The 21429-nt window shown below is 46.6% G+C and overlaps 1 protein-coding gene across 1 annotated transcript in view; it reads right to left on the reverse strand.

Annotated features, from left to right (window-relative positions):
• Positions 1–383: 383 nt before the first annotated feature.
• PNCK (pregnancy up-regulated nonubiquitous CaM kinase) overlaps positions 384–21429 on the reverse strand; it is an 82591-nt gene continuing 61545 nt past the window's right edge. Inside the window, exons 6-12 of the mRNA XM_073639940.1 lie at positions 20852–20975; positions 12672–12747; positions 10862–10974; positions 7981–8059; positions 3700–3787; positions 2416–2538; positions 384–1037 (exon numbers count right to left, since the gene is read on the reverse strand). Coding sequence (XP_073496041.1) covers positions 2422–2538; positions 3700–3787; positions 7981–8059; positions 10862–10974; positions 12672–12747; positions 20852–20975 — 597 coding nt within the window. The 3' untranslated portion in view covers positions 384–1037; positions 2416–2421. The remainder of the gene's footprint in view (positions 1038–2415; positions 2539–3699; positions 3788–7980; positions 8060–10861; positions 10975–12671; positions 12748–20851; positions 20976–21429) is intronic.

Consider the following 21429-nt stretch of genomic DNA (forward strand, 5'->3'; position numbering starts at 1 on the left):
TCCAGAAACTAAACCACGGTCCTAATACACCAATAACTATGTGTTTCATAATGACACCAGAAGCCTAAGCACACTTTCAACATTTTTGGCACATCTTCACTGGGGGAAGGGTTTTTTTCAATGAATGATGGTGAGTCCACAAAGTGTTTCACGAAAGTGTCTCCTCGACATAGATGTCACATCTAGGACAAGGAAGCATGGTGGAGCTCTTGGTCTGTGGTTTGGTACATAGACCCCAGGGTTTACAATCACGGCAACATTTTTCCACTAGAAGTTACACAGCCAAGATGTCCATAACCCAAAGAAAATTCAGTTCATGATCTTCCCAGCCTCCCAGGTCCCGGACATTTCGTCTTAAGGGTAATCTTTTATTACCATCTTTGTTTATTTTGTGTCTTCTCCATTGAGACACCAGTGATTCCATGCATATTCTTGTACCTCAGTTTTATTTTTCATGGGGGAATCGTATTTTTAGAGTAATGTAGCTCATGAGAATGGCTGATGAAGAGAATCGCAATGGCTAAGTGGTGACCTTTGACAAGTCAGGTCCTTGGGCACCAGATATGGCTTTAGCTACGTATAACATTATGCTCCTTAGGATCTCAGGAACTTGACGCGAAGACCATTAGGTCATCATTATGGAAGGTTCTGATATTAGTAATGTAAGAAAGGGGCTTTAGATGGGGATATTTGAAGAATATCACAGTGCAGTGTTCCTAGTTTCATCGTCTTCAACATTACAATAGAGTATTGGATACCCAGCAAGTGAATCCTCTTGGTCTCTTTCTGGTCCGTTGTACGAGGACACGATGGGAATCAATAATACTGAAGTGATGTTTGTGCTCCATCTCAAAACTGGGGCCGGCTGGAGGGGAAGGAAGTTAAAAGGGGCCGTGGTGGGCTAAGGGAAGAACAGCCAATGGCCGCTGAAGGCATCATGCAGACAGGTGTCACCACAAGCTCATGCAAGGGTGTAGTGCCTGACATGGAGATCCCTAGGACGAGGGTACTCCAGACGTCAAGTCTTTACGTTCCAGCTGTGAGGAGAAAGCAGTAACAAGGTCAATATGTAGTTCCTTAAAGGAGTTGTCCACTTTCTGGCTAGTGCCCTAAAGTGTTCTCTACTGACATGAACAATCATAAATATCCCAATTACTTGACCCTGAGAAGAGTTTCAAGACCCTTAGCTGCCTATGGGTCAGCGATGTAAACACTGGATGGTGGCATCCATAGCAAGCAAAATGGCATTGGTCCAATGGGTAACCACGTGACCGCTTCCCCGTGTCTGTCTTCCGTGGAGTCTCTAAAAACATTCAGTGCATTTGCCGGTAGAGGGGAGTCAGTGTGGCGGTCACATAATTCTAGATGACCACGTCCATCGTGATTGGTATGCATGTGGCAATGCTGTTTAGAAATGTATCCAGAAAGAGACCAAACCTCTTTAAATGTGTTTTCCTATTTAGAAAATCCACTTTCATACACCTTATTAGGGAATCCTGAGTTAGGGGTAGTCTTAAGTTTGGAAGTTTTCCCCTATCGCTGGGCGTCCGACCCATGGGACCCCCATCGATCTCAAGAATCGGGACTCTGAAGAGCCCTGTGTGAATGGAGTGATGCTCGATCATGAAAACGACCTGTCCGTTTCTTCTTATAGGATTGCTGAAGACCTGCAGAGTGCTGCGCCCGGCTTTCACCGGCTGTCCCATTAAGAGTGAACGAAGCGGCAGTGCTCTTGGTCAACCACCGCTCCATTGACATGGAACTCTACAGAGCCCAGATTCTTGAGATTAGTGGTCAGACCTGAAGCGATTGGGATGTTGTCCCCTATCCATTGATGGGTGATAACTTCCAAATCTGAGAATACCCATTTAATAAAGGGAGGTCCGGGATTCTCTTCTAACACCCAGAATGAAGGAAGGTTACATCTCTCGCTCCGGAGGACTTGTCCTGTCCTGGGTTATACAGACCATCCTTCCTTTTATTTCAATGGGCACTATGTAATAACTAAGTTTCCCTGTAGTGGCGCTACATGGAAATTAAACACTACCAGGTTTCCCTACAGTAGGGGAGATACTTTGTTATCAGTTTAGTATCAAGGGACCCTTCTAACAAGTAGGGATTGTCCAAAGTGGAGATCCCCTTTAACATGCCAATATTCCTTTCATATCATAAATGTGGAAGTGAAGTTAGAGACGCCATGTCATGACGTTCACATACTCAAAAATATGTCTATCAATTTCGTAACCTCCGAGAAGTTGCATTCTCTTTATTAGGACAAGTCTATGGTTGATCTTTACGATGGAAAGTTTCTAATTTCTTGATAGCAGTGAGAATTTATTTTTGAGGGACACATCTAAGGTTCTCTCTATCCACCCAACATCTGGTTCCCATTTTTCCTTATTGTCACCATCTCACCTTTAATCACCATTTATCCTTTTGATGCGGGACGGCTTGTCCTTGTGTTTCTTCCGTTTCGGTCTCGGCACTTTGACCCATCTTAGTGATGTGGCGCAGAAATGACGTTGCATTGAAGGCCCTCTGAATAGATATATAAAGACATACTTTAGTTACACGTCACTACGGCCGTAACTAGGACCATATTACAGCCCTATCTTCAGTTTTAGGTGAACCCCAACTAACCGCACGTGCGAGCCCAGTTCAGACAGTGCTTGCACTGGGATCAGAACTAGCGGAAAGGCCTCAAAATGCAAAATGAGGTGACGGGTCATGGGTGCAATGAGGTCTTGGGTGCACCAAAGCCCCCTCATTTGCAAAATATAAGGGCTAATTCCCATATATCACTGTATAGATTGTTTAGCATTGATTTTGAGGTGACAGACTCCCTTTAACCACTACATGTGGAACTGAGACCCCCATCGATTGGCACAATGTGGTACTTTTGTCCCCTGTTTGAGTAGAGCGGGGTTCGGGCATGTCGACTGCCACTCCATTCATTCTACATGAGACTAGCCAAGCGCTATCTCTGGATCATAGATCATGCTCAACCACCACTCCACTTAAGTGGTGGGACTGAAGTCTACCAGTCTGGTGGTCACTGGGAGACTAAAGCCCCCCCATACACATTAGATGACTGTCAGCTGATCATTCGGCAGGCAGGTATCTCACGGACTCCTCCATATACAGAAGCGCTACCTCTGCTTTTGTGTTCAGACATCTAGGATGACGGCTTACCTCTTAGAGAACAAAAGGATTGTCAGTCCGAAATTGGACGTGCTGGCTCCTTATCTCTCGTGACATCATCTGTTGAGGTCCTCCATACACATTAGACACATCAACAGCGGCAGGTATGGCCGACGTTAGTCCAACATGTTTTGGTGCCTTACACAGATCTAGTACTTTTCACCTATCCTCTGACTAGGTCATGTCTTCGTCCGATCGGAATACCCTTTTAAAGATTTCCTGACCATTAAAGCAACAACCCAGTATTCAACATTCATCTGATAAGACTAAAGCTCGGACTATAGCATCCACATTGGAAGTGTTGGTCACATTTAGTTAAATGCTATAGATCCAGAAAACCAACATGGAGTGGTCTTCCCTACCTGGTCACCAGTAATGTAGGCCCATCTGTATAATGTTAGTCCCATAATGGGGTCTACAAGGCAGTTTACACATGTATCTTCCGTATATTCATGTCTAAAGATACCTCCCTCTACCACCAATCTAGGCTGGACTCACCTTCCACTGACTTCTGGCGAAATTTTTCTGGATCTGTTCACTTACTGACCCATGGATGTCTCTTTCTAGAGCGGTGTCTCCAGAAATCCTGCGGAATGTAACAAGGCATCATTTATCAAATCACCAGAGAAGATAGGAAACGCTGGGTGTATGTGGTCCTCCTGACAATAGTCACAGTGGGCCCCATGCAGACTAAATTTTTGGCAGACATCATCCCAGCCAACTGCCTGGTTCTGATCCAGTCTCGGGAAAAAAAAACCTTGGGAATTTGGGCTTCCGATAAAAGGTGGGTTTGGAACTATTGTTGCTGGATATTTAGAATTATAATATCCTATTTCTGTTTTATGTTTTCAGCTCCGATGCAGATTTATGTGTTTCCATGCTAATAGACTACAAACAAGCCCTGTTTGCAGTCTGATCCAGCACATTCACAAATTTAAGGTGATGATACACATTCGAAAAACTCGTGCCATTCAAACCAGCTAATATCAATGGGATTAGGCAATTATCTACTATGCATGGAGGAGGAAACCCCCTTAATGTTATTTTACAGAAAAAAAAATCAGACATGTTGGATTTCAACATGCCTGATCCTTTGTTCCTGCAACATATGTATCTGAGAGATTCTTATTCACTTCTGCCCCTTAAAAAAACTATATATGCTCAGATGAGCTGAGTTTGTGGATTGGTGCTAAATGTATGATCACCGGGGGTTCGAACCCTGAAAAAATAGGGGTCCCAAAGCCTATGGGAGTGGTAGTCACACAAAGACCCAGAGAAGGGAATGAAGCAGTGTTCATGCATCCACACCATGAGTGGATTCAAATAGGGAACCTTGGGACTGCCATTCTTTGGAGTGTGGCAGGTCATAGCAGATTGACCCCAAGTGATCATATATTGATGACCTATCCAGTGGATATGTGATTAATGTAGTTAATGGGAAAACCCATTGAAGTGTATGGCCAGTTTTAGTCTCCTCCAACTGACTGTAGGTTCTTAAGAAAAGGGAATTTAGGGAGTCAACTGCAGGATCAGACCTCTCAAGGCTTGTGTGTAGTCTGTTACCATGGAGACAGCTAGAATTTAAACTGCAGGATCAGAGGACTCAAGGTTTGTTTGTAGTCTGTTACCATGGAGACCAGATAGAATTTAGAACCTCAGCTGTATACATGGAAAAAGCCTTTGCAACTATTTTGGTATTGGCCATCCTTCTATACAGGGACCTTGTATGTTAGGTTTACGGGTCCATAATTTGGCAGCAGGATTTATTATACCACCGAGAAAACCAAATTGTACTGGAAACAGAAATCTCATTAAGAAATATCTATGACTCACGTCTCCAGCTCTAGGACTGGGGTGTCTGTATTACATCATATTTCTTTTTAATGGTGTTTTTTTTACTGAACTAGGGGATATATGCAAAGAAACATTTATCAAGTGCAACGACTTCATGGATCTAATAAATATAAAAATAGAATTAGCTCTAAATGTCTTCTATTTACTCATCACATAAAACATAAAAACTCATTTCATTACAGCCACTCTCCCAGAATTCAGTGGGAGCAATGCTGGGAGTCGTGCCAAGCACCATGGGGCCGCAGGACGATGGCTTGTTGTGACGGGTGAAGATGTATTTTTCTGTTTCGATACAAACAGAAAAAATACAGAAGCAAAACATCGGGGAACGCAGAAGATAATTAGCGGGAAAGTAAAAAAATAATTGTGTGCTCTCACTTCTGGTAAGAGAGTGCAGTTACCATAAAAAGGGACGTGGGGTAAACCGGGTCAGCCTCATCTCAAACCTGAGCGAAAGCCCCGACCCAGGGGGGTCTCTAAAAATATGCTGAACACTGAGGGCTGAGCGGAGCAATACCCGGGGACCCAGGACCCCCAACATATAAATCTCAAATTATAGGAACTAATAAAACCTGCCCCATGAAAAACCCAAAGAGCTGGGACATTTTGTGGGACAGTCCCATGCAAAAGTAAATGTGTTACCATAGCTCCGTGATTGCCAAGATTTACAGGAATGACCACTTGAATATATCATCAGAAAACAACTTATTGTTCAAATCATATTTTTCTGTTAAATTATTTTTTTCAATATTTTTGGCATTTTTTTATATCACGATCTCTATTGAAAAAACAGAAATGGTGAAATTTTCACATTGGCCACTGAGGGCTATTTCAGAGTAGAATGAATAATAACACCTCTATATAGAGTATATAACATAGGATCCACCATTCACAATAGGTGGTGTCACAGCTCACCTCCTCCTCCTCCTGTGCAATGCCTGATAACACCTCTATATACAGTAGATAACACAGGACCTACTATTCACAATAGGTGATGGCACAGCTCACCTCCTCCCCCTCCTGTACGATGACTGATAACATCTCTATATACAGTAGATAACACAGGATCCACCTTTCACAATGGGTGATGTCACAGCTCACCTCCTCCCCCTCCTGTACAATGACTGATAATACCTCTATATACAGTAGATAACACAGGATCCACCATTCACAATAGGTGATGTCACAGCTCACCTCCTCCTGTATAACAGATAACACCTCTATATACAGTAGATAACACAGGATCCACAATAGATGATATCACAGCTCACCTCCTCCTCCTCCTGTACAATGACTGATAACACCTCTATATAAAGTAGATAACACAGGATCCACAATAGATGATATCACAGCTCACCTCCTCCTCCTCCTGTACAATGACTGATAACACCTCTATATACAGTAGATAACACAGGATCCACAATTCACAATAGGTGATGTCACAGCGCACCTCCTCCTGTACAATGACTGATAACACCTCTATGTACAGTAGATAACACAGGATCCCCCATTCACAATAGGTGATGTCACAGCTCACCTCCTCCTCCTCCTCCTGTACAATGACTGATAACACCTCTATATACAGTAGATGACACAGGATCCACCTTTCACAATAGGTGATGTCACAGCTCACCTCCTCCTCCTGTACTGATAACACCTCTATATACAGTACATAACACAGGATCTATCATTCACATTAGGAGATGTCACAGCTCACCTCCTACTCTACAATGACTGATAACACCTCTATATACAGTAGTAACACAGGATCCATCATTCACAATAGGCGATATCACAGCTCACCTCCTCCTCCTCCCGTACAATGACTGATAACACATCTATATACAGTAGATAACACAGGATCCACCATTCACAATAGGAGATGTCACAGCTCACCTCCTCTTGTACAATGCCTGATAACACCTCTATATACAGTAGATAACACAGGATCTATCATTCACAATAGGTGATATCACAGCTCACCTCCTCCTCCTCCTGTACAATGCTTGATAACACCTCTATATACAGTAGATAACACAGGATCTATCATTCACAATAGGTGATATCACAGCTCACCCCCTCCCCGTTTCTGCACAATGACTTGGAGTCTAGAATAACCTTTGTAATACAGATTGTGTTATGAAAAAAATTGTCCAAAAACATTAGAAAACTTGTGTTTAACATAAAAACCTGATTTAACCCTTAGGCCATTTTCTGATGACACTTTCCCTTTAAGCTCTTGTTAATGGGATTATCCCAATGAAAGTAACAGAAAAAGACTAGAAATAACCTAGAAAAAAACAGTTCTACACAATGAAGAAAATAGATCCCAAAGAGTCAGTGACATCTAACCGGCCACTTGCTGTTCTCCTTCTGTTGCCATACTACAACTCCTAGCATGTCCTGATACATTTTGGTAGCACATGCTGGGACCTGTGGTTCAACAAAAGCTGGAGAGCTGTAGGATAAATGACGTGGTAATTAAAGGACCAAAAACTAGTCTGCTTTTATTTCCATAGAAACAGCGCCACTCTTTCCAATGGGGCTGTATTTGGTATTGCAGCTTATCCATATTCACTTAAGCTGCAGTAGCCAACACAGCCAGTAGATAAGAGTGGCGCTGTTTCTATAAAAAAGAAAGAAAAAGTTATTTATAATGTGATACGACCTCTATAGGGGGCAGTGTTACAGAATGTCAGATATTGAGGAGTGGGGAAAGCAATCGAGGCGATGATAAAACATTACTGCGCTCTGCCCGCACTCCAGCCGTCTGCCTCTTGGCACAGGACTATAATACGTGCTTGAGGATAGCGGAAGGAAATAAGAGGTTTGTTCTCATCGTCGAAGCTTCTCTTATAAGTGTTGGCCGAGTGCCTGGAACTAGGACGACGTGATAAATTCATAGACAGATGACGGCCGTCTTACCATGGATGCTGCAGCGCCTGCTCACAGGTAAACCGCTTCTCCGGTTCCCTCTCCAGGAGGTGCCGGATGAAATCTTTGGCTGGAAGACATAAGTGGCACCATGCGTTAAAGAAGTGCTTCTTTCGGAAGATTCCTCTTTTGGTTAGAAGAGTCTTAGAACCTGGCAGCAAGTGTGCAACCTATCTGCAGCACCTCCGCAGGTAGAATGAAGCATTACATGGGGGCCCATTAAAATCATACTGTTAGGTCCTCCAGAGCAAGAGACGATCTTTTCAATTGCTGTTTTTTTGTTTTTTTTTGCTAATTATTGAAAAGGGAGATACCCCCTCTATTAACTCAAATAAATTTCGACCACATACTACTTTAAAATATATCATGGCACTCAGTTTCTACTGGAGACGCTCCAGCCTTTAACAAATGTATTTTCAATTAATTCAACAAAATGCAAAGTAAGGGAAGGATTTATTATTGCATATTGCACTTTTTTTTTACTTGTGAGGCTTTTTATGGTGTTTTTTTGCCTGTTTTTCATTTTTCACCTAACTCTTTTTGTAACTTGCACCTTTTTTATAGTCCATTTTATATGTGCTCGCCAGTGTTTTTATGTTTGTCATTGTGGGTTTTGAATATTTTCAGCCGCTTCGTTAATTGCAACATTTTTGCACAAATGTACTCCCCCTCCTCCTCCTCCCCCCCCCCGAGTGATTTTTCATTATAGTAAAATCTGTGACTTTTTGCACAAAAACGTTTCTAAAATGGTTGAATACACAATTAATGAACATTTCAGTTATTTTGAAAAAGTACAAGACAATAAAAGAAAAGGGACTTAAAAAAAACACTGCAAATAATGAATCGATCCCCAAGTTTACCATCTTCATAAATGGATGGTCCCAACTTTTGAGCCTCTGTCCGTGTCTCCTATTGGGGCATATATAAGGTTCCCTGCTTTGGCCGTACTTAAGTTGGGCATGCACAAAGTTTGGAAGACCCAAAAACCCAAAATTTGGAAAAAAAGTGTGTGAAAAATTAAGCACACCCTTACTGCTTCCATAAGAATTAGGAGTCAAATAACATTGATTAATTGTTGATCAGCACATGTGACCACCAGTATAAAAGCAGAAGTTCTGGCAGTTTGCTGGTCTGGAGCATTTAGGTGTGTTAGCACAATGTCAAGGAGGAAAGACATCAGCAATGATCTTAGAGAAGCAGTTGCTGCTGCCCATCAATTTGGGAAGGGTTTTAATGGAATTCCCAAACAATTTGGAGTCCATCATCCTACTGTGAGAAAAATTATTCACTAGTCGAAAACATTCAAGACAGTTGACAATCTTTCTAGGAGTGGATATCGCACCAAATTCGACCTAAGGTCAGTCCATGTGCGGTTCAGAGAAATTTTAAAAACCCAAGAGTTACAGCTCAGACTCTAAAGGCCTCAACATGCTAAATTTTCAAGTTCATGGTAGTACAATTAGAAAAATACTGAACAAGTATGGCTTCTTTGGAAGGATAGGTGATGATTTGGGCTTGCTTTTTCAGTCCAAGGACATGTGTTACACGCAGGTTCAGATAGGGCGAGACGGGTTTCATGAATTCTTTGGAATCCTGGGGGAACCGTTACTCAGGGCGACCATAGGTTGCAGCTTCTTTCAGGCATACGATAGATTCAATTGCTGACCAGACACATCTGACAAGAGTCTTTTTCAACAGTTTAACAGAGGAATTTAATCTGAAGCAAAGGCCAGTGTAATTCAGGGATATTACAGCAACAATCTTCATTACAGTACAGTCTGAGTTTCTTGAGGCACCGGCTCCAGTAACAATACAGTAGTTTATTCACAAGGAACAGTATTACAGTCTCTTCAGTAGCATAATTCAGCATAGATTAGATCTCTTAGCAGCACACATCTATGCATACACAACCACAGACTTTTCCTTCACAAGGACACAATAGTACACAGCATTCTTCATCCTGCATGGAGATGGAGGGGGGGAGGGTTTGATGAAGGAGATGATCCCTGTGACACAATTCCTTCCAGTCCTTATCTTTCTGCCCGATAATACTCTGCACTGTTAGTTCAGGGAGTTTATCTGACCTGTGTTTAGTTTCTCTTCTGATCAGAATCCTGTTCAGTTGCCTTCTGTCAGATACAGATAACACACCACCTTTCTCTTCGGCTTCAGCCAGACAACAATAACAAGTTCCCCACAATCCCCCAGGGGCTCTGCTAAAACACTCCCTGTCTCCTGTGACTGTGTTAACCCCTCTAGTTGCTGGATGCTTCTGAAGCACAACACTTCCTGTCTCCTGTGCTTGTGTTATTTGTAACAGTTGCTGGATGCTTTGGAAGTAAAAGCACTACTTTTGCATGTCACACATGGACACCTTGCAATCAGTGAGTTGAGTTTTGTTTGTGGAGTAAAAATGGCTATGGTTTTATAAAAAGTCCAAAATCAAAAGGAACGACTAATTCATCAAGAAAGATTCTTATTACATCAAACACTAAAATTCCTGTAGATAACCCCTGTGTTCTCCTGCCAGGATGACTATCAAGGAATTAGTCCTCAACATGACTCCTGTGAAGGAACCTCTAGGAGCACTTGCACTTCAATCCCCAGGAGATCTCATTATTCCATCTATTTCAGGCGAGATCTCTTTTTTTCTTTCCTATCTTAAACCTTCATTTCTTGAGATTTTCTTGTTTTTCCTTTTTTTTTCATTAGATATAAAAAGGTTATCCTTTTACTTTGAGGGAGTTTAAAACATGTGGCTCGGAAAGTGGCAGGAACATGAGATGAAAGGTTCTCCAAAATAGGAGGTTTTCATGAATTTCTTCCATAAAATGGTAAAATGGTTCGATGACCAGACACAAGGGTACTGTACCTGATTCCGAAATGTCATCCCAGTATGGGGAATCAAATTCATACTCGGCCTTTAGGATCTGATTAAACAGCTCAGAGTCATTTTCGTCATAGAACGGTGGGTATCCACAAAGCCTGGAGAATGGTACAAGAAGAAGAGACACATCCGTCATCAACAGTACCTTAGCTTATAGGATCATCCTGCCTCAATGGAAACCATAATTAAAGGGTTATTCCCCAAAAAATCCAATGGATAGGGGATAACTTGCTGATCGCTGGGCATCCGACCACTGGGACATCCAGCGATCCCGATATTGGTGCTCTAGAACCCCCAGAACTGGGCTCCATTCCATTCATTGTCTATGGGACTGAGAGCAACAGCTGAGAGCTGGACTTGGAAGTCCTGTAGATAATGGATGAAGCGGAGGTCGCATATCCGCACCTCTACCCCTTTTAGGATGGGGCTAATGAGCCCAGTTCTTGGGGGGCTTCCAGTGCTTTGATTTTGGGATCTCTGAATCGAACCCCCAGTGATAAGCAAGTTATCATCTATCCTATATATAAGAAATGGCTTGATTTTGGGGAATAACTCTTTAATTAGCTCAATGAAGATTCACTTTTTTCTGGACGGATTATCCTGCAATCCAGCAATTAATGAAGGATTACCACAATGCAAGTGTAGTTTAATAACTGCTGTCATTGGCATCACTAGGTCAGCATGTGGTATTAATTGGGTACTACATGGCAGTATTATTCAGATACTGTTGTTAGGCCATTGTTATTGCTTCCCTATATGACATATTATGTAGGTATGATATAGCAGTTTAATGTGTGCACTATAGAGCCTGTTCCTTGCTCACGTCACTGGTATGTCTACCACTAAATATATAGGGACAATACAGTATTTCATCTATTTGTTACTTGCATTGGAGAGCGGTATTATTTATTCACCCCATAGCACTATAATTTAGCTGGTATTTTGGCGGTTTTACTTTCCATTTCCTTCCTTTATCTCAAAATCTAAGGGGAGGCTCCCACACCTTACTAACCTGGGGTCCTCCACATATCTCAGTCGCAGAGTGTGAAAAATTGTTGTCTATATCAACCATGGCTGTTATTGAAGATACCAAATTTAGCATGGAAATGAAAAAAAAGTCTGTAAAGTAGCACATACCAGCCACACCAGTGACCCATCTATATACAGCACTGTTTCGGGGTTCTTGCCCCTCATCAGTACAACACAAGGTCCTGGATTCACTGAATGAAATGCTTTAGAAGCAGCTCACAGAAGAGACCCAGCTCAGTATGGAGACTTCTTATCAAAGGCTTATGTGAACTACTTTGCAAATTTTTTTCCCCTTGGAGCATTACCTTGAGAATAAGTCTCCATACTGAGTTGAATTTCATCAACTAGAGCCAATATCCGCCTGAGCTCTGTACTGATGAGGGGCAAAAACCCTGAAACAATACTGTCTACAGATGGGTCCACCGTTTGGCTGGTATGAGTTTCTTTAGATGTGGCGAGATCAACTCGTAAAACTAAAGCAAATGCATGACCATTTCTAGGATATTAACACAAGAAGTGGCCACCAATCTTCTTTAAAAAATAATATCAATTATATATTTTTGCGGTTCACCCTTTCTTTTTTGACTTATATGAAAATTAAGGAGATTCTTGATTGTTCGGGCCTCGACTAAGGAGCAGTGGGAACAACCACTCAGAGCGTTTGGTCAATAGGGCAAAGATGCCCCTTTATTTGCCAAGGACACCATAAATCTTTCTTTTGACTTTGCTTACATGTGACATAGAAAGATTCATGTGAGATACTCACAGAATGTATGAGATGACCCCGAGGGCCCAAACGTCCACAGCTTTTCCATATGGCTTCTGCTCCAGCAGTTCAGGTGCTACATATATCAAAAAAGAGATGTGAGAAGACTAGTAAATAGGGTCACTCTACACTTTTTTGCTCCACAATAATCTCATGTCCCTCAAATGGTTTCCAACATGCTACTAATGACGTTAACCTCTGCAAGAGCTACACAAGTCAGCAATAAATAAAGTACATACACCTACAGCGTCAGCGATAAATACATACACCTACAGCGTCAGAGATAAATACATACACCTACAGCGTCAGCTATAAATACATACACCTATAGCGTCAGCTATAAATACATACACCTGTAGTGTCAGCGATAAATACATACACCTATAGCGTCAGCTATAAATACATACACCTATAGTGTCAGCGATAAATACATACACCTATAGTGTCAGCTATAAATACATACACCTATAGTGTCAGCGATTAATACATACACTTATAGTGTCAGCGATGAATACATACACCTATAGTGTCAGCGATAAATACATACACCTATAGTGTCAGCTATAAATACATACACCTATAGTGTCAGCGATTAATACATACACTTATAGTGTCAGCGATGAATACATACACCTATAGTGTCAGCGATAAATACATACACCTATAGTGTCAGCGATAAATACATACACCTTGTAGCGTCGGCGTCCCTGCCTCAGCTAGGCAGGGACGCTGTTCCCCTCACCTCTCCGCTCCGTGCCCGGCGTCTTCCTCCCGCTCTGCTGGCAGCGCGCGCTGCTTCCCGGCCACTGTGCTTAGGGCGCGCGCCCTCCCCCTCTCTTAAAGGGGCCGCGCGCCGTCCTAAGGAGTCCCCGGCCAATGGCCGGAGGACCTCACCATATATAAGGCACCTCCTCCAAAATGGAGGTGCCCGAGCAATGTTGTTGCATAGCCTATCACTCTGCTTCAGCCCTCAGGTCCCGTTACCAGATACCTGCCAGTTACCTGCCAGATTCCTGCTTGATACCTGCCTGATACTTGTCTATCTACTTGCATTCCTGCGGTCCGACAGTCTGCCTACCAGCCCTGCCAGTCTGTCTATGGATGTGATTGCCCGCTCACCTGGGAGCGCTCATCTGCTACCTGCCTGCTAGCCTACCTGGAGGCTCTGCCGTCACGTGCTGTGACCACCTGCCTGTCCAGAGACTCTTACCCGCTCACCTGGGAGCGCTCATCTGCTACCTGCCTGCTAGCCTACCTGGAGGCTCTGCCGTCACGTGCTGTGACCACCTGCCTGTCCAGAGACTCTTTCCCGCTCACCTGGGAGCGTCCGCCTGCTACCTGCCTGCTAGCCTACCTGGAGGCTCTGCCGTCACGTGCTGTGACCACCTGCCTGTCCAGAGACTCTTACCCGCTCACCTGGGAGCGTCCGCCTGCTACCTGCCTGCTAGCCTACCTGGAGGCTCTGCCGTCACCTGCTGTGACCACCTGCCTGTCCAGAGACTCTTGCCCACTCACCTGGGAGTGTCCACCTGCTACCTGCCTGCTAGCCTACCTGGAGGCTTAGCCATCACTTGCTGTGACCACCTGCCTGTCCAGAGACTCTTGCCCGCTCACCTGGGAGCGTCCACCTGCTACCCGCCTGCTAGCCTATCTGGAGGCTTAGCCGTCACTTGCCGTGACCACCCGCCTGTCAAGAGACTGTTCCCGTCACTTGCCGTGACCTCCTGCCCTTCTACCCAGAGACTGTCCCCGTCACTTTTCGTGACCTCCTGCCCTTCTACCCAGAGACTGTCCCCGTCACTTGCCGTGACCTCCTGCCCTTCTACCCAGAGACTGCCCCCGCCACTTGCCGTGACTACCTGCCCGCCTACCCTGGGAGTCACCCGCTTCCTTACAAGGACTGCCCCTTTGTATCGTTGCTCAGAGGTTCCACCTCCCAGACCCGTTACAGTTTGCTCGGGCCATGGAACCCGGTGGCACCCAAGCTCCCTCACTCTCGGACCTATGTCATGAACTGTCCCATCAGAGGTCCCAACAGGAGTCCATCCTGAGTCATCTGCGGAATGTCAACTCTCGCCTGGACATGACTGCTCCACCAGCAACCACCGCTAGTGTCATGACTCGCAGCCCGGCAGCGCCGCTGCCCACCAATACCATGGCATCCTGCCCCGGACCCCGGCTTTCTGCACCTCCTCGCTTCGGAGGCGACCCCGCTCAAGCTCGGGGCTTCATAAACCAGTGCACCCTGCACTTTGAACTCCTGTCCCACCAGTTTATCTCCGACCGGGCCAAAGTAGCCTTCATCATGTCCCATCTCACGGGGGAGGCACTGGCTTGGCTAAATCCTCTATGGGAGAGAGGAGACCCCCTGGTGTCCAACCTGCCAGCCTTTCTCACGGCTTTCCGGAAAGCCTTCGACGAACCGGGATGGAAGACCTCATCCGCATCATCTCTGCTACGCCTCCATCAAGGAAATCTCACCGTGGGCCAATAAGCCATACGGTTCCGTACCCTTGCTTCGGAGCTGGCCTGGGATAACGATGCCCTGGTGTCTGTCTTTTGGGAGGGTCTGTCCGGCCGTATTAAAGATGAACTCCCCGGTCGGGACATTCCTACCACTCTCGACGACTTAATAACTCTTGCCACCCGGATTGACATCCGGTTCCAGGAACGCGCCAAAGAGGTCACCCGTGAGAGGAGGTTTCCACGTCTAGCCCCTACCTTTCTGAAATCCGTCACTTCTCCCGCTACTCCCCAGGCGCACTCACCCGAGCCTATGCAGGTCGACCAGACCAAGATGGTCAAGACCCGTCAAGAGTTACGCCGAGCCGAGGGGAGCTGCTTCTACTGTGGCAGTAAGGGGCACCGGATCCGTTCCTGCCCGGAGAGGTCGGGAAACGCCTGTGTCTAGGATCGCTCAGAGAGGTCGTCCTAGACAAGAATAAATCCTCTCCATCTCTGTTGCTGTCAGTCTCTATCATCTGCGGGGAGAACCGTTATTTTGAACTAGCCCAACTTGACTCTGGAGCTGCCGGAAATCTCATTTCTCAGTCCCTGGTAGAGAAATACCGCATTCCCACCAAACCTCTAGCTGTACCCTTGTCTGTCGCTGCCGTAGATGGGGGCCTCTTACCACATCCCATCCAACTCATCACCGAATCCATAACCCTGCAGGTGGGAATGCTGCACTCAGAGAGCATCTTCTTTCATGTTCTGCCTGGACTCTCTCACGCCCTCTTGCTAGGCCTACCTTGGCTTCAGAAACATGCACCCGTGCTAGATTGGCAGACCGGAGAAGTCCTTCGCTGGGGACAGGACTGCCATAAGACTTGTTTAGTTCCCGTCCATCCTGTCCGTCATTCTCCTACCCCAGCCAATCTACCAGGTCTTCTGGTTCCCTATTGGTCTTATGCGGACGTCTTTAGTAAAAAGGAGGCAGAGACATTACCCCCTCATAGACCATACGACTGCCCAATCGACCTGATGCCCGGCGCTACTCCTCCCCGTGGGCGTATTTACCCTTTGTCCGCTGCTGAGACCCGGTCCAAGTCTGAATATATTGAGGAGAATCTGGCCCGGGGATTTATCCGGAAATCGACCTCCCCGGCGGGAGCAGGCTTCTTCTTCGTCAAAAAGAAGGACGGCTCACTCCATTCCTGTATAGACTATAGAGGCCTTAACCAGATCACGGTGAAGAATAAATACCCCCTTCCGCTCATTCCGGAATTATTTGACCGTCTGAGGGGGGCTAGAATCTTCACCAAGCTGGACCTCCGTGGGGCGTATAACCTGGTCCGTATCCGTCAGGGGGATGAATGGAAGACGACATTCAACACCCGGGACGGCCACTATGAATACCTGGTAATGCCCTTCGGTCTCTGTAACGCTCCCGCCGTCTTTCAAGAGTTGGTCAATGACATCTTCCGGGACCTTCTCTACTCCTGCGTGGTGGTGTACCTGGACGACATCTTGGTCTTCTCTCCGGATCTTCTCACTCACCGGAGGGATGTTCGTCAGGTCCTGCTCAGGCTCAGGCAGAACCACCTCTACGCTAAATATGAGAAGTGCCTCTTTGAGCAGACCTCGCTTCCGTTTCTGGGCTACATAATCTCTCAGACCGGCCTACGAATGGATCCTGAGAAACTGTCTGCCATCCAGAAGTGGCCCCGACCAGAGGGGTTGAAGGCTATTCAGCGGTTCCTGGGCTTCGCCAACTACTACCGCCTCTTCATACCGCACTTCTCTTCCCAGACTGCCCCAATCTCTGCGCTCACCCGTAAGGGCACTAAACCCAGAGAATGGCCGCCCGAAGCAGAGGAAGCCTTTCTTTCTTTAAAACAGGCTTTCTCTTCCGCCCCGGTGCTGCATCGTCCGGACGGCAACAAACAATTCTTCCTGGAAGTGGACGCCTCCTCCTCTGGAGCCGGTGCGGTACTTACCCAAAAGTCGTCTTCCGGAAGAATGGTAACTTGCGGCTTCTTCTCCAAACTCTTCTCCCCTTCTGAGCGCAATTATTCTATAGGAGACCGAGAGTTATTGGCCATTAAGCTGGCACTGGAGGAGTGGCGTTACCTGCTCGAGGGGGCTCTTCACCCGGTAATTATTTACACGGACCACAAGAACTTGGCTTACCTCCACAGCGCCCAGAGACTTAACCCGCGCCAAGCCCGATGGTCCTTGTTTTTTGCCCGCTTTGATTTCGTTCTTCATTTTCGCCCGGCAGACAAAAACATCAAAGCTGACGCCTTGTCCCGATCCTTCCTGGTGTCTGATCTAGAGGAGTAGCCTAAGCACATCATTGATCCCGCCAGAGTAATGCAGGTGGCCCCCGTGAATCTAAATCGTCTCCCTCCCGGTAAGACGTTCGTAACAGTACCTGATCGGAAGAAGATCCTACACTGGGGTCACTCGTCTAAGCTAGCTGGCCACACCGGTCAGAAAAAGACCCTCCAGCTTATTGCCCGGCATTACTGGTGGCCTACCCTGCACAAGGACGTAATAGACTTTGTTTCAGCCTGTGTGTCCTGCGCCCGCAACAAGGTTCCGAGACATCTGCCAGCCGGTCGCCTCCTTCCTCTTCCAGTACGTGCTGCCCCGTGGCAGCATATAGCTATGGACTTTATAACGGATCTCTCTGTCTCTGCCGGTTGTACGGTTATTTGGGTGGTCGCTGACCGCTTTTCCAAGATGGCTCACTTCATTCCCCTGCCGGGCCTCCCGTCTGCACCCGAGCTGGCTAAAGACTTTATCCGCCACATCTTCCGTCTCCATGGCCTGCCCCTCCACATCGTGTCGGATCGTGGTGTTCAGTTCACCTCACGCTTCTGGAGAGCCACATGTAAGCTGCTGGACGTCACCCTGGACTTCTCCTCCGCCTACCACCCACAGTCCAATGGTCAAGTGGAGCGGATCAATCAGATCCTGACCAGTTACCTCCGGCACTTCGTTAATGCCCACCATTCGGACTGGGTGGATCTCCTACCATGGGCCGAGTTCTCTTACAATAATCACGAGAGCGAATCTTCCTCCAAATCCCCGTTTTTTGTAGTCTTCGGTCAGCATCCTCGGATCCCATTTCCCGTCTCCACCTCGGTGGACAATCCGGCTGCGGAATCTCTCGTTAGCGAATTCTCCTCCATTTGGGAGAGTACCCGATCCGCACTCCTTCAGTCGTCCGAGCGGATGAAAAGACACGCTGACAAAAAACGTCTGGATCCTCCTCAATTCCGTCCAGGGGATAAGGTCTGGCTCTCGTCCAATTATGTCCGGCTCAAGATTCCTTCCTACAAGTTAGGGCCTCGGTTCATCGGCCCACTGGAAGTTATCAAACAAATCAACCCAGTGGCCTATAAATTGAAACTCCCGGCCAACTTGCGGATCCCTAACTCCTTCCATGTATCTCTCTTCAAACCCGTGGTACTTAACTCTTTTTCCAAGTCTACAGGTACGCCTCCTGCTCCGGTTTCTGCTGTAAACGAGTTTGAGGTAGAGAACATTCTGGCCACCAAAAGGGTAAGAGGAAAGACCTTTTTTCTAGTGGATTGGAAGGGGTTTGGTCCTGAGGAGAGAACGTGGGAGTCCCGGGAGAACATCCATGCCCCTCTTATCCTTGATTAATTTCAGTCTGGCCTAAAAAAGGGGGGGCCTAAAGGGGGGGGGACTGTAGCGTCGGCGTCCCTGCCTCCCGCTAGGCAGGGACGCTGTTCCCCTCACCTCTCCGCTCCGTGCCCGGCGTCTTCCTCCCGCTCTGCTGGCAGCGCGCGCTGCTTCCCGGCCACTGTGCTTAGGGCGCGCGTGCGCGCGCTCCCCCTCTCTTAAAGGGGCCGCGCGCGCCGTCCTAAGGAGTCCCCGGCCAATGGCCGGAGGACCTCACCATATATAAGGCACCTCCTCCAAAATGGAGGTGCCCGAGCAATGTTGTTGCATAGCCTATCACTCTGCTTCAGCCCTCAGGTCCCGTTACCAGATACCTGCCAGTTACCTGCCAGTTACCTGCCAGATTCCTGCTTGATACCTGCCTGATACTTGTCTATCTACTTGCATTCCTGCGGTCCGACAGTCTGTCTACCAGCCCTGCCAGTCTGTCTATGGATCTGATTGCCCGCTCACCTGGGAGCGCTCATCTGCTACCTGCCTGCTAGCCTACCTGGAGGCTCTGCCGTCACATGCTGTGACCACCTGCCTGTCCAGAGACTCTTACCCGCTCACCTGGGAGCGCTCATCTGCTACCTTCCTGCTAGCCTACCTGGAGGCTCTGCCGTCACGTGCTGTGACCACCTGCCTGTCCAGAGACTCTTTCCCGCTCACCTGGGAGCGTCCGCCTGCTACCTGCCTGCTAGCCTACCTGGAGGCTCTGCCGTCACCTGCTGTGACCACCTGCCTGTCCAGAGACTATTGCCCGCTCACCTGGGAGCGTCCACCTGCTACCTGCCTGCTAGCCTACCTGGAGGCTTAGCCATCACTTGCTGTGACCACCTGCCTGTCCAGAGACTCTTGCCCGCTCACCTGGGAGCGTCCACCTGCTACCCGCCTGCTAGCCTATCTGGAGGCTTAGCCGTCACTTGCCGTGACCACCCGCCTGTCAAGAGACTGTTCCCGTCACTTGCCGTGACCTCCTGCCCTTCTACCCAGAGACTGTCCCCGTCACTTGCCGTGACCTCCTGCCCTTCTACCCAGAGACTGTCCCCGTCACTTGCCGTGACCTCCTGCCCTTCTACCCAGAGACTGTCCCCGTCACTTGCCGTGACTACCTGCCCGCCTACCCTGGGAGTCACCCGCTTCCTTACAAGGACTGCCCCTTTGTATCGTTGCTCAGAGGTTCCACCTCCCAGACCCGTTACACACCTATAGTGTCAGCGATAAATACATACACCTATAGTGTCAGCGATGAATACATACACCTATAGTGTCAGCGATGAATACATACACCTATAGTGTCAGCGATAAATACATACACCTATAGTGTCAGCGATGAATACATACACCTATAGTGTCAGCGATGAATACATACACCTATAGTGTCAGCGATGAATACATACACCTATAGTGTCAGCGATGAATACATACACCAATAGTGTCAGCGATGAATACATACACCTATACTGTCAGCGATGAATACATACACCTATACTGTCAGCGATGAATACATACACCTATAGTGTTAGCGATGAATACATACACCTATAGTGTCAGCGATGAATACATACACCTATAGTGTCAGCGATGAATACATACACCTATAGTGTCAGCGATGAATACATACACCTATAGTGTCAGCGATGAATACATACACCTATAGTGTCAGCGATGAATACATACACCTATAGTGTCAGCGATGAATACATACACCAATAGTGCCAGCGATGAATACATACACCTATACTGTCAGCGATGAATACATACACCTATAGTGTTAGCGCTGAATACATACACCTATAGTGTCAGCGATGAATACATACACCTATAGTGTCAGCGATGAATACATACACCTATAGTGTCAGTGATAAATACATACACCTATAGTGTCAGCGATAACTACTTACACCTACTGTATATCAGAGACTATACACATGCTGTATTAAAGGCTATGTTGCTCTTTGAACACCATTTTACCGTTTTCACAGTATAAAAACATGTATTATCACTTAAGATGCCATAAAAACCCCTGAAACAGTCCTTACCCACATAGCCCGGTGTCCCACAAGCCGTGGCCATCATTCCACCATCTTCAATCTTAGACAGGCCGAAGTCGCTGATCATGATCTTTGAGTCCTCAAAAGGAGTTGCATAGAGCAGGTTTTCTGGCTAAAAGCATCACGATAATTGCGAATGAATGGGGGAGTCAATCAGAATGTACGAGAAGCCTGTTCGCTACAAATGTAATAATATAAGAAAGGAGATTGCTGGCCTAAATTCATGGAGGTCCTCGCCACCTCCTACTTACTCCTTGAGCAGGTTCTTTTGCAATTCAATGGTGCCAGTAGACAGGGGAAACCAAGCACAGGTTCCCACCTCCCATAGATCTCCTAATCCATGAAGGACATGACTGATATAAGGATGTTGGACCCATGGACCCTCCTCGTTCTGCATCCTACTTCCCAATGCCCATTCCCACCATTACAGGGCCTGGCATGCATCCACCTTCACAGGTTACCTCCATACTTTTTATGGAGGCCCAGTAAGTGTGATAGTTCCAATTATGACCCTACTAATGACACATCTATGGTATGTGGAAGTCTCTACATGTATGTATCTCTTA

The sequence above is a fragment of the Phyllobates terribilis genome, unplaced genomic scaffold, assembly GCF_046119375.1.
Source record: "Phyllobates terribilis strain yellow unplaced genomic scaffold, ASM4611937v1 Scaffold_7__3_contigs__length_470593459, whole genome shotgun sequence".
Lineage (NCBI taxonomy): Eukaryota > Metazoa > Chordata > Amphibia > Anura > Dendrobatidae > Phyllobates > Phyllobates terribilis.